This window comes from Lygodium microphyllum, chromosome 27, assembly GCF_053477565.2.
Source record: "Lygodium microphyllum isolate KBCC chromosome 27, Lygodium_microphyllum_v1.1.10, whole genome shotgun sequence".
Taxonomy (NCBI): Eukaryota; Viridiplantae; Streptophyta; class Polypodiopsida; order Schizaeales; family Lygodiaceae; genus Lygodium; species Lygodium microphyllum.
The window spans coordinates 59,713,945-59,727,759 of NC_141161.1; the positions used below are offsets into that span (position 1 = coordinate 59,713,945).

A 13,815-nucleotide genomic window follows, 5' to 3' on the forward strand; every position below is an offset into this window, starting at 1 on the left:
CCTCCCCTCCTCACCTCCTTTTTAAAATTCAAACCCACTTCCTTTTTTAATTAAATTCCTCCCCCCTCCCCCCCTCTCTCTCATGTGTAGGGCTTAGGTTCTCTCTCTCTCTCTCTCTCTCTCTCTCTCTCTCTCTCTCTCTCTCTCTCTCTCTCTCTCTCTCTCTCTTAGATTAAACTTTTTAATTTAAATTTTTTTAATTAAACATTTTTAAAAAAATTAATTTAAAATTTTTCGAACAGCCCCGAACCTCCAGAGGGCTTCCCGAACCTACCTCCTTTTCCAAACCTCATTTCTTTAATCAAAAACCCCCTCCCTTCTTCTTTTTCTCACATGTAATATCTCATTTTCTCTTCCCCTTCCCTTTTTTCATTAAAGCCTCCCCTCCTCACCTCCTTTTTTTAAATTAAAACCCACTTCCTTTTTTAATTAAATTCCTCCCCCCTCCCCCCCTCTCTCTCATGTGTAGGGCTTAGGTTCTCTCTCTCTCTCTCTCTCTCTCTCTCTCTCTCTCTCTCTCTCTCTCTCTCTCTCTCTCTCTCTCTCTCTCTCTCTCAGATTAAACTTTTTAATTAAATATTTTTAAAAAATCATTTAAAATTTTTTGAACATAGTTTTTCACACACTTTGAGAAGGAGAGAGAATAAAAGAGAGAGAGAGAGAGAGAATAATAATAATAATAATAATAAAAAGAAGAAGACGAAGAGAGAAGGGGGAGAAAGAGGAAATGGAATAGTCTTTTTTTAATTAAACATTTTTCTTCTTCCCCTCCCCCTCTCTCTCATGCATAGGGCCTAGGTTTTCTCTCTCTCAGATTAAACTTTTTAATGTAAACTTTTTGTCTAATTAAAATAAGGAGAGAGAGAGAGAGAGAGAGAAATATACAAAGAGCAAAAAAGAAAGAAGAGGAGAGGGAGGGAGAGAGAGAGAGGGGGAACAGAGAGAAAGAGAATTATAGAGAGAGAAAATATAAAATTTAAGAGAGAGAGAGAGAGAGAAGAAAAGAAAAAAGAAAAAGAGAGGAGAGAGGGGGAGAGAGAGACACAGAGAAGAAAATGAGAGAGAGAAAATAAGAAGAGAAAGAATTTGAACACAGTGAGAGAACTATAGAGAGATGAAAGACAAAATTTAAAAGAAAGAAAGAGAATTATAGAGAGAGGAAATATGAAATTTAAGAGAGAGAGATAGAGAGAGGAAAAAAAAAAGAAAAAGAGAGGAGAGAGGGGGGGAGAGAGACAAAGAGAAGAAAATAAGAGAGAGAAAATAAGAAGAAGAGAAAGAATTATAGAGAAAGGAAAGTTAAAATTTAAAAGAAAAAGAAAAAAAAAGAAACTTTCTTTTTAATTAAAATAAGGAGAGAGAGAGAGAGAGAGAGAGAGAGAGAGAAATATACAAAGAGCAAAGAAGAAAGAAGAGGAGAGGGAGGGAACAAAGAGAAAGAGAATTATAGAGAGAGAGAGAGAGAGGAAAAGAAAAAAGGAAAAAGAGGAGAGAGGGGAGACAGAGACAGAGAGAAGAAAATGGGAGAGAGAAAATAATAAGAAGAAGAGAGAGAATTTGAACACATAGAGAATTATAAAGAGAGGAAATATAAAATTTAAAAGAAAAAGAAAAGAAAAAAATTTAAAGAGAAGAAAAAAAGAAAAAAGAGGAGAGAGAAGGAAAAGAGAGGAGAGGGGGAGAGAGAGAGAGAGAAGAATAAGAATAAGAAGAAGAGAGAGGAAAAGAGGAAGAGAGATGGGAAAAAAGAGAAAAGAGAAAAGTCTTCTTAAAATTTAAATATTTTTTGAGAGAGAGAGGATGGAAGAGAGAAGGAGAGAGAGAGAAAGAGAGAGAGAGAGAGAGAGAGAGTATAAAATTTAAAAGAGAGGAGAGAAGAAAAAGATAAAATTTAAAAGAGAGAGAGTGAGAAAAGAAAAAAAGGAAAATTAGGAGAAAGGGTAGAAGAAGAAAAGGGGACGAAGAGAGAGAGAAAGAGAGAAGAGAAGAGAGAGAATATAAACTTAAAGAGAGAATTATATATAAGAAAAAGATAAAATTTAGATACTTTAAGAGAGACTAAGGGGGGGAAGAAAGTGAAAGAAGAAGAAGAAGAGAGAGAGAACATGTAGAAAGAATTATAGAGAGAGAAAATATAAAATTTAAAAAGAGAGAGAATAAAAAATAGAGGAGAAAGAGAGAAGGAAAAGAGAGGAGAGAGAGTGTGTGAGAAAGAAGAAAAGTGCAAAGAGAAGAAAAGGAGAGAGAGAGAGAGAGAGAAAAGAAAATTTTTAAAAAGAGAATGAAGAGAGAGAGAGAGAGAAGAAAAAAGGGAAAAAGAGGAGAGGGAGAGAGAAGGAAAAGAGAGGAGAGAGGAGGGAAAATAAAAGGAGAGAGAGAGAGAAGAAAAGCAGGGAGAGAAAAAAGGAGAGAGAGAGAGAGAGAATCAGGAGAGGAAAAAAATAAACTAAAATAGAAGGCAAAGAGAGAGAGAGAGAGAGAGAAAATTAGACAGAGAATTTGGGGAGGGGAGAGAGAGAGAGAGAGAGAGGAAAAAGAGGAGAGAGAAAGATGAGAAATGGATTGTTGAGCGAAGTTGCCGTGCGATAGCACAGAAACTTCGCTTGACGCTTCGAAGCGGCCTAGCGTTCTGTGCGCGCGAAGTGTATATTAAATAGAATGGAAATTTTGGGATGGCATTGGGCTTTAATGGAAGAGAAATAGCATAAGAGACCCTTTTTTCTTTATATATAAGAGGATCTTCATGCACAAAAGAATTTAGATGGTCTATTACCTTTTGACTTTATTGGGCATATTTTTACTTTTCTGTATTAATCCACTATTCCCTAGCAACATTCTTTTGTTGAGAAGGGAGTTTTGAAATAGAGTATATATATGTTGCGGCCAATTTTGGGCAGAAGAGGAATATCTGCTTTATTTCCAAGATAGGAAATAGTAAAATGCTCCAACCAAAAAGTATACGGGACAAGGTGTTGGATGATGTCTACCCCAATGAGCAAATCATAGCACATCTAGTTCATTAGATGTATTTCGATAGGAACTTTGATATGCCCCATATGCAGATATGCTTGAGTCACATGAATAAGAGTAACCTTTTTATCATTAGACAATTCTACTATGATTGGAGTGGTTACTTTTATACAATTTGGAGGGAAAAGCTCATAAGGAGCTATGGTTAGATTGAACCAGTGTCTAAAAGGGCATCTACATACAATGAAAATTGAGGCACGTTTTTGAGTTGTACACAAATCATGGGGATAGGACCATCAGTAGTAAGGGCATTAAATGTGTGTACCTTTACTTTGGCTAACCTGATCGGTTGTCGAGATCTTCTGGAATGGTAGTCTTGGTCTAGCATGTCCTACTTATTGAAGTAGTAATGACTGCGACCTCGGTGATTTCTTGAAGAGTGGTAGTCGCAATGTTTGCTGGACTGGCCATTACCATATGAAGTGAAACAAGTACATTGCTTGCATCCAAAGTCAACATCATATTTGGTTGTAGATTTACAGATAGACAAAGGAAATTTCTGATTAAGCATTGTCATTTTTTTATGTTGGCAAACTTCTTTGATAGTTATTCTATTGTTTGTAGGATTTGTCCCACACTATCTAAGAAACCTCTATTTTCATTCTTCATTTTTTGTTTACAGTAGAAGGGAATGGGTTCTGGTAAAGAACATACGAAGTGTTCTTTCATGTTGTTGTCATGAGCTCCCAATCCTTCATACAATAGATCTCTCATATAAATCAAGTACTCCTTGTATTGCCTGGGATCGCATAGCTTTGACTTGAAAAATGCTTCATGAGCTTCAAGCACATCATCCAGTTTATTGCCTACTAATTCACCAAGGAGGAATTCAAAAAATAACTGGACTGGATCTTGATGCTACTGGACAATAGCTAACTTGACTTGGGGATGTATAGAGATCCACCATTGTTCAAGCCGCCAACAAAACCATGGGTCATGGCATTCAATATGTCTATGCGGCTGTCCAAAATTTTTTGGCCACAACATAGGCATACATCATGTAAATTAATAGCTTGATTTGTTATGGAGATTTTTCATCTATTAACCATATAGGAAAAGATCCAACCTTTCCAAGGATGCCAATTTTCTTGTAGAAGTTTGTGTAAGTGGTTTTAAAATAAGAAGAAGAAGCATTCACAGTACCAATAGCTTTAGTAGTAGTATTCACGGGGAGAGTAGGAAGAGTACTTATAGCAGTAGACTCATGTGCATTGAGTAGAGCCTGTAGTAATGTATCTAGGGGAACATTGGCTCTATGAGGATTGATGGGAATAAAATCCTCATAAAAAATGTTGTCACCATCTTCATTAGAAGATAAAGTATAAGCAACTTGATTTTGGAAAGCAGCTTGATCTCTATAGTACCATGCAAGTAGTTCATTAGGAGGGCCAGTAGGCGGATGTTGTTCCAAACTTTCACCCATCGTGCGCGAATTGATGCATGATTCCATTTTTCGTTGAGGGTCTTCCTTCTGCTTATCTTCTGGGTCAATACATAAAGGCATTTGATCCATGACTTGATTTGCTTCTCTCTTTCTTTTGATTCTGTCATCAATGTGATCAAAAGCAATCTTATAGTCATGATTTGACCACTCAGGAAACATGAGTTCAAGATACTCTAACAATTCTTCAGCAGTATCTCCTGGCTAAAACAAGCTAGGTTGCTAAATATTGGTTTCACCTTTCATGACAAACATGACAGAAGGACAATAAATCTGTTGCGGCTCCTTTGAAGATTCCATCCGGATCATCAGAATCATTAGAGTATTGCGGCTCTAGATTCAAATCAAGCAAATCATAAGAAGTAGAAGGCACATCATAGGTTCCTTCATGAATTTTAATGGTGCCTTGTTCAGATCTAGTGATAAATTTTGCCTTTGCCTTTAACCGAGACATGAATAACCTGATGCATATTAAGTGAGCTTGGTGAAGGAGAAGAGAAGTATGAACTCCAACCTTTTTGTAATCTCCTCATAGAGAAAGCATTCCAATCAGTAGTAGTAGGAGAGATGGACAAAAATGTGGATGGAGAAGGATTTGTTGAAGAAGAAGCACTGCTAGGCACATGTGAAGTTTGCACTTGTGCTTTAACTAATTGCTGACATAAGACAACAATATTGTCACATATTTGTTGTAAATTATCAACCTTCTCTATCAGACCTCCAAGGCTAGGTGTGTCCAATTAGAAGCTTGCAATTTTGTTGTCCAAGAAGCAAAATCCTGTGGCCTTAAGTAACGAGTAGCTTTGTACTTATTGTTTTCATACTCAAACTCTTGAATGACATTGGCAATGGAGGAAGAATCTTGTTCAATGAGTTTCTTGCAATGCTGGCAAATACCATGTATGATGTGATTTGTCACTAAAAGAATAAAGAACAAAGTGACAGTTATGTGCACCCACCACCTGCAGGTGTGTGAGTTTGTATACAAGTAATTATAGGCAGCTAGGCACAAGTGGCCTTTAACCCCCAACAAAAACTATCTCTAACAACACTAAGCTTTCTTGTAGAAAAGTAGAGTCAAGCAAGCCAACAAGAAACCAAACTTCTATTGGTACCAGAACACCAACCTTAACCACTATGAATGCTACCACCAGCTCAAGCACACCTACATCAACTGGCACCAACTTCAAGCAATACCTACAAGCCAATTCAAAAGCAATAACGGAGAGAAACAATAATAAACAATTCATCTACCACACCAGATGCAAACAAACAAAAAGTTGTACATAGGCCATACTATGAACATTGAAAAAAGACTCCAACACGGAAGAAAACTAGCCTATTAAGTTTTTTTTAAAAGTTTAAGAAATGCATTAATGTGGTTGTCTAGTGTCCTAATCTCTTATAATACTCAACAATAGCCATAAATATAAAGATTTCCACAATAACAAAAAAGAAATATTACTAGCATTACTAGAAATATAACCAACATAACATGCACAAAAACTACATACGATACCAAGCACAGGGTGATGGCAACAAAAAAAGATAGCACACATAGCAAAATGTAATTTTAAATCTTAGCTTGTGGCTCATATCTTTTGTTTTTCATCTAGCTTTTATGGTTTTTTTTTTTGCTTTTTAATTTTCTTTTTATATTTAACATAAAAAATCAAACAAAGTGAAAAAACTTGAAAAAATCTAACAAAAATGTCCTTAAGTTGCACGTGTAAAAATTTAAGAAAGAAACTATTGATTCTCTCTCTCTCTCTCTCTAAGTTGCACGTGTAAAAATTCAAGAAAGAAACTATTGACTCTCTCTCTCTCTCTCTCTCTCTCTCTCTCTCTCTCTCTCTCTCTCTCTCTCTCTCTCTCTCTCTACATATATGCCACTCATTAGCAATAGGGAGAGTAATCCCTCTATAGAGTATATACATTGTGTATAAATAAACATATGCCCATCAATATTATGTCAAGTTCTTAATTATTATATTTCCAAAGAATACAATATAGATATTCTTTACACACATGCATACATATGCATACAAGCATGCATGTGTGTGCACACACATACATGTGCAAACACAAACATATACATACATGCACACAATTTAATACTATATAATGTATTTTTCTTTTTGAGGCCTTCATCCCCCACAATGTCAAGTCATGCTTAGATGCATGTTAATAGCACCAACCCTCATCCACAAACCTTGTCCCTTTTGTGCCTTTGTCTGACAATATACATAGCCCCTTGATATGAATATGAGCTATTGTCCTCAAGATGAGCCATTCTATGAACTCTTGTGCCTCGGTGTTTTGAGTTGTGCTCTCAATAGTGTTCTCTTGTGCTCTCATGTGCATGTTGAGTTGGTGAAGCTACAATGGAATGTGATGCATCATAGCTAGGGGGCATATGTGCACTTGCTTGTTAGTGCACGTGCATACATGTTACCCTAAACTATTTACTTTGTAATGAGAAAACATGCAACTAAATAAATGGAATAAAGTTGCATTCCACCAAAAATACGTGAGTAACAATATCAAATTAACGTAGATTCCACTATCAATGTCATGATTGTAAATTTTATTACACTAAAAGGCATTATCATAGTAACTAAATATCATATCAAAGACGTGATTTCCAAGTTATAAATTTGATTCATATTGTTTAATTATGTGTGTTGACTTTTTGAACTTGCTTGCAACAAAGCTTCTAAGATTCTCAACTCTTAAATTCAAATCCAAATTCACAACATTGATCATCCTCATCAAAGCACTTTTTATATACTTCCAGTAATTACAATTTTTATGCAACATGAATAGATGTGTTCTGATCCAAACAATTGGATCATACATAATTGCAATTTGAAAAAATTGACACATGTAGCTGAAATTTCAAGTTCTATCAAGTTGATACACAGTCTTCCACTACCATAGTTAAAAGTTTCTGACTAATCCTTAGCCCAAAAAGGTTCACTTGTGTGTAGCATGATGATATTAATGTGAGAATAAGAAGTCCACATAGGTAGAAAAATGAAAGATGCATGTACATAGAATAATTATTAATGCGGTAACCCCATACTAATCATGTACATCAATAATTTGAAGCACTACTTTTCATAATTCATTATATTAAATTCATATCAATATTCACATTAATGCAAGAGGCCCTAATCGAAACCCTGAAATTAAAAGCTGAGTCCCTTCAGAAGGCAGAAGGTCAAAAGGTAAAGGCCTCGAGAGGCTTGAAATAATGAAGAGCTGAAAATAGTGCTTTATCATGTACAACATCCACTGACCACAGCCATTATAGCCTCAATACATACGCATGGACTTCCACTAAAGAGCTTTTGAGCCCAGCCCAGATGTTGCTGAGAACGAGAGGACCAACCAAACATGATTCACATACTACTGAGGTGCAAGTAGGCTCTCATATTGCTTTCTCGTGTACAGCATCCACTTATCATAGCTATCCAACTTCAATACATACGTATGGAACTTCACTAACGAGCTTCTGTGCCCAACCGAGATGTAGCTGGGAATCCTCTCCTCTAGCATTTCATACAGCCTGGCTTCTGTGGCAACATCAAGTGCACTCGTTGCCTCATCTAAAAACGCCATTATCGGCTCGTGGAGGAACAGACGTGCAAACGCAAGCCGCTGCTGCTCCCCAGAGCTCAATATCCCCCCCCAATCACACTCCGCATTCAGACCCCCAACCTTTGATGGCAGATCTCCAAGTGCCACCTGCTCAAGCTGCCTCATCAATCTCTCTTGATCCAGAGTCCCTGCCTTTAGCTCAGCACAAGGAAAGAGCAATTGCTCTTGCAAGTCTCCAAGTGGCATGTAGGGCTTCTGCGGGAGGAAAAACGTCTCTCTCTGTGTTGGTCCTTGAATCAAACCCTCCCCACGGTTCCAAAGCCCAGCTGCAGCTCGCAGAAAAGAAGACTTGCCACATCCTGATGCACCCATTATCAATAGAGACTCACCTGGAGCAAGATTCAGATCCAAGTTCTTTATCAACAATGTGCGCAAGTTTGGCGTGTACAGACTCAGGTCCTTGACAACAAGCCCAGCTCCTACATCCCTCTTTATGAAACCTGTAAGAAGCATAAGTAACACCCCATCACACAATGTTTTGCATCTATCATGTGAGCTCAGACAAGCACATGAAAGGAAAACGTCATGTCTACAGAAATGCATGAGATTACCAGGGGTTTTGGCAACATGTAGCAAAGCTGCAGTGGTGTTGTCATAGCTGTCTAATTCGACTACTGAAGACTGCTTCTCAGCATATTTGGATGCAAGCCGAGTGCATTTGTGTTCCAACAAAGCTTCAAGTAAACCATCCAAACGCTCTGTTTGAGCTGCAAGCCCGCTTCATATAGAAAAAAGACAGACTGTCAGAGCAAAAAGATTGAGAGGTGGAGGAACCAAAAGGGACAAGGAAATGTAGAGAGACTCAAGATTTGCAACTGCAAAGTCTATCCATGTGCGAGCACAATATAAACATTCATATTCAGCATACTAGGAGGCATAAGGAGAGATTAAATGCTTTTCAACATGGCCAGGCGCCTCTCAGATGCCCAACAGATGAGCCATTTCCCTGAGTATCACACAATAAAGCAAGCAGAAAAATAACCGAATGCCCACAGTTCCAAGTAAATCATCATGATAACGCAGTGCCAACAACGTCTTCTGGATGGTGATTGAGCAGGATTCCTATTTAAGGCAGACTATTTCCCTAGCAAGAACAGCACTCACCTGAAGTTGTCGAATTTCAGCACAATCATGGACAAAGCAGTCAGTATGCTCTTGAACGCAAACCCTGTTTGCGAGATGACACCAAACTCCACCTGACGTGAGCATATTATGAGCTGTAATCCTTTACAACCACAAATATAGGAAACTAGCCAGTTACCTCTCCAGCAAAATATCGTGGAGCTATGATCAAACTTGGAATTATGATAACCGCATACTCATATGCATTGCTAAACAGTGCAAGATGTCGACACCATATCAAAAGCTCCCGCACGTTTCCCACTAAGATTGAGAAAAATCCCTGTGAATCATACCAAAAAGGAAAGTTTTGTTTCAAACTTGAAAAAACCACAATTCAAATGTGCAGATTGCTAGCGAAAAATGCATACCCGTATTGCACTAGCTTCATGTTTTTCTCCGCGATAAAACGCTATGGACTCAGCATTATCACGAATCCTCACAAGAGAGTACCGAAAATCTGCTTCCATTTGCAAGCCCTAATGTACAAAACAAAGAGCATGTGTAAGTCATGAAGACAATTCACAGCTCTTATTGCTCAGTGATAAGCTCAGCTCCTATGCTTATCAACCAATTCCCAAGTAATTTCATCCACTTCTAAAAAGTATATTGATGAGTGTCCCTAATAGTACTAACCTACCATCACAAGACCATCCAAGTCTAAGAATCCAAACACAAAGCTCCATGTATCATAGTGATGAGTCTCCCTTCTAAATACTAAGACATGCTCGTTCACATCATCAATTTCCAAGAGTGAGTATAGACTATGTATGAAAGTTTGCTCCCACATGCACACCTATAAGAGCACACATTTATATGATCTCCAAACAGAAGTAAACCTTGGCTGAAGTTGACCGTTCAAAAAGCATCTATAAATGCACATATAACACATCTATAGAAACAAGGAAACCTTGCAGATCCATTCCCTGTGAAAAATAAGCCCGCTGCCCAATGATATAGTCCTGTAGTTTGCTTACCACACTCAAAGCTCATAAACTCGATAACCTGAGAATGGCCTTTTACTGACCCAAACTAACCAAAGCATTTCTTGAACCACCCTAGATTAAGCTACTCCTAGACTGCTGTTACTCGAGTGTGTGCCTGTTTTCATAACCTATACAAGCCCTCAGTTACTTTTGCCCAGCACAACCCCAGTCCCCCTTCTCTAGTGTCCTGCAGATCCTACTCTCCTTGAATAATCAGACGACTCTCCTCCACACCTTCTTCCCTATTTCCCACATCCTATATTCGACTTCTCCTCCTTCCAGCTTCCTCATCTTATGTGATAACTACAGTCGATGTAGTACATAGGGCAAAGCTGAACACTATCTTAAGATAAGTGGTCCAGTGCACACCAGAGCTCTCTCAGTAAAACAAGGACAAAAAGATTTTTTGCATGGGGCTCCCTGTAAGTGCTTGTACAAGTTTGCATTAAGATGGAAGAAAAGGACCTTGCCTGCATCTTCAACTAAGTGGTTGTACAAGTCAAAACTAAATAGAATTGAGATGGAAGAAAAGGACCTTGCCTGGAACTTTAAGTGCATAATCTTTTCACCAAAAACACGGACAGTAAAATAGGTCCCTAAGCTTGAGTAGAAGAACAAAAAGAAGACAAGCTGTGGAGAGATTGACCTGCATTGTGGCATCATGGAGCAAATAAGAAGCGCTAAGACATGAGACCTCTAACAACAAAATAAGGTTACTCAGAAAGCCTCTGATATTCACATAGGAATTGTTGACATCAAAAAGCTAAAAGATTACCATAGTACACCTGTGAATGCAAAGATCCTGAGAAGCTTTCCACTTGTGAGTGTGATGATGCCAACAGCATTTCCTACAAAGCTTGCAATATCCTCACATATGCGTTGATCTGGATTGTCTAGTTTGCCATCCATCTTCAGGTCAAAATATGCTCTGTCAGCTATCACAATTTCAGCATTAGTCATAAGCCCATGACAATAAATTCAAGAAGACAGTCAAGCTTGAAAGACACTTTAAAAGCAGATGCCTGAATGTGAATCCTGATAGTTTAGGCTGTACACACATTTTGCTTTTCCCCAACTTTACCTACTAATCATTGCATATCATGAGAAAGACACATACTGAAATAGTCTGCAAGTAAAACGTCTGTCAGCCAAATCCTCCATTCCAAACCAAGGAGACCCTGAAAGGACAAAGGACCATTAAACCAGGCTAAGCCAAGTAAACCAACTGTCTATGTACATGGGTAGCTTCTAAGACATGGTTAAAAAGCACACAACTATAATTAGGACTCTAAAAGAGACCAAGGAACTGGCTCTCCTGGGGCTGGGCCAACTGCAGCGACCTGAATGCTCAGGTCTAATTACTCCTGATGTTTCTAAATGACTATTATGAGACCAACGAAGATTGTCAGTCTTGTACGTATAACAATCTCTAAGTCTGCGTTCTGATGTATCTTTAGAGCCTGTTAAACAAATCTGCCGCAAAATGAGCTCAATGGCTATTCTGTTTTCAAGCACACAACAAACATCCCTCCTGAGATGAAAGCATATCCACAAATGCAGTAGAGTTTGTGGTATCATTATTCTCAACAGAAATATGCAATTAGAGTCAAAGAAAAAGAGGAAATTTCCACCTGCATGTATTCATAAACGGCAAATAATGGAGTGGCCACAACAACCATCAAAACAAACATCCAGGTTGCCCGATGAAAGCCTTCTATATCCTTTTTGGACAGAGCAGTTGAGAAATCCCTTTGCACATATGAAAGGAGCACAAACATTCCTGGTCCAAGGCAACCACATTCCACATTCAGACCACATGGCACAAAAGAAAACCTAGATATAAATCAGCCATGCTCATTGAAATCATAGGCAACACACAAAATGCAACACAGCAACCAAGATTTGTGTCAGAATCAAGATAAATCTGTCACAAGCTCCTCTCCTCAAAAACCAAGCCCTCATTGTGTGTGCACTCTCAAATAGCATGTATACAACCACTTGAACTAACATCATTCGGGATCCTCTTCCCATTCTCACCACAAAGGCGCATTGAACAATTTCTATGCCAACAGATTAATTAGCAAAGATCAAAACAGAATTGGCAAAGAGCACCTCACTCCAACTAGTAACAAAGGGCAATCTTCCATCGTTTTAGATTAGCTAGGTACAGGCCCTCTTTGAAATGGCTGTCTTGCATACGCTGGCATACAATGCGGGGATTATCCTAATCCAAAGAAAACCAAGGCCACCTTTGACAAGAACCGAGACACAAAGAAAGAGCAACCTAACATAACCACTTGGATTTTGACTGTGACACTCGGGGAGAAGTAGTATAACTCAAGGGTTTTTGCAACTACAAAGTAGCCTCAGAATACTGCAGTTTTTCTTGGAAAATAAAGAATCTGTGAAACACCAAAGAGGACTTTTGGACTCTTTCTCGTGTGACACAGCCGCCTTTCCTCACGTATGGAACAGGCATTCCACACTTTGTTGTTCTCTGGAAAAAAGAGCACTCTGCCTCCTCTTTTGAGAATACCTGCACAAAGTGCACATAAGATGAAGACGAGAGCAAGGAGGAAGCAAGCACGGCGTTTGCATTCTGACTTGAAGTACATAGAGCCAACTCTCCACATCTTATGAAGCAGAGGCCACGATGGTGCAAGTTTGGGCCTGGATTTTGCTGCTGACGTGAACGAGGATGGGGAGGACTTCGAGAGAGACGGCATCCTCTTCTTTGAGGTTCCTTGAATAACATCCATTTTCCAGGGATCTTCACGTTTCTCTTCCTCTGAAACTGCAGGGATATAATGACCTTCAGGTGAAGCAAGCAAATATGCCAAAGTACAAATGCAGCAGAATGTGACGAAGCTGTTGATGATCAGCTTCCATGGTTACCCCATGTAAACACAGACTGTAGGTTGGTTTAAGACATTGTCAGTAAGCGTTCCTTGTACCCGATGTGTGGCAGGAGAGGGGGTATTTGCGGTTCAGTTTGCGGCATGATGTGTTCATGAAACTGCACAGACAAGAGGAGGTAAAAGCTTAACATCAAGAAATCCACCAGGAAACGCTACTTATTCTCTGCAGATTAGCAAGCAGGGAACTTAAGGATCAAGGCAAGAAACGCAAACAAGCGTGATTACCTCGGATTGAAAGGGGAATGCAGGTCGATGTCTGCGATAATTTTCTGCAGTTTACGACAGGCAGGTCGGCCTCTGAGAGGGATCTGCGGGCAGAAACTGTGAATGCTCTTGGTGCTGTCACCAAGTGATGTGGCAACAAAAGTTTACTGCTAGCAGAAGTTACTGTGAATGCTCTTGGTGCTGTCACTAGTGATGTCCATATTAAAAATAAGGTAGACATTAATCCATCCATAAGTAAGAACTATTTGTGATGTCCTTAAGGCTATTGATTTAGCTATTTTCATTCCCTGCCTTTTTCCTTATTTTTTATGTCATTAATTTTATGACCACTATTCTTAATATACACAAGCTTGAAAAATGACTATATATAGATCACTCATGTCTGTCACATTTTCTTGCTTGGATTATCGGTTAACGAGGCAATGCAAAGCCC

The 13,815-nt window shown here is 38.7% G+C and overlaps 1 protein-coding gene across 2 annotated transcripts; it reads right to left on the bottom strand.

Moving 5' to 3' along the window:
• Positions 1–7,564: 7,564 nt before the first annotated feature.
• Positions 7,565–13,574, bottom strand: LOC148012361 (uncharacterized). Of its 2 annotated transcripts, none has more exons than XM_087668982.1 (12): positions 13,383–13,574; positions 13,194–13,255; positions 12,776–13,033; positions 11,871–12,019; positions 11,357–11,417; positions 11,015–11,174; positions 10,780–10,885; positions 9,625–9,732; positions 9,396–9,536; positions 9,239–9,330; positions 8,686–8,852; positions 7,565–8,574 (listed from the first exon to the last, which is right to left on the bottom strand). In XM_087668982.1, the coding sequence occupies exons 2-12, from the start codon at positions 13,249–13,251 to the stop codon at positions 7,883–7,885; spliced, it is 1,992 nt and encodes a 663-aa protein (XP_087525108.1). In that variant the 5' UTR covers positions 13,252–13,255; positions 13,383–13,574; the 3' UTR covers positions 7,565–7,882. The 2 variants fall into 2 exon arrangements, with proteins under 2 accessions (XP_087525108.1, XP_087525109.1); XM_087668983.1 differs by having other exon boundaries at positions 13,135–13,255; positions 13,383–13,573.
• Positions 13,575–13,815: the final 241 nt, after the last annotated feature.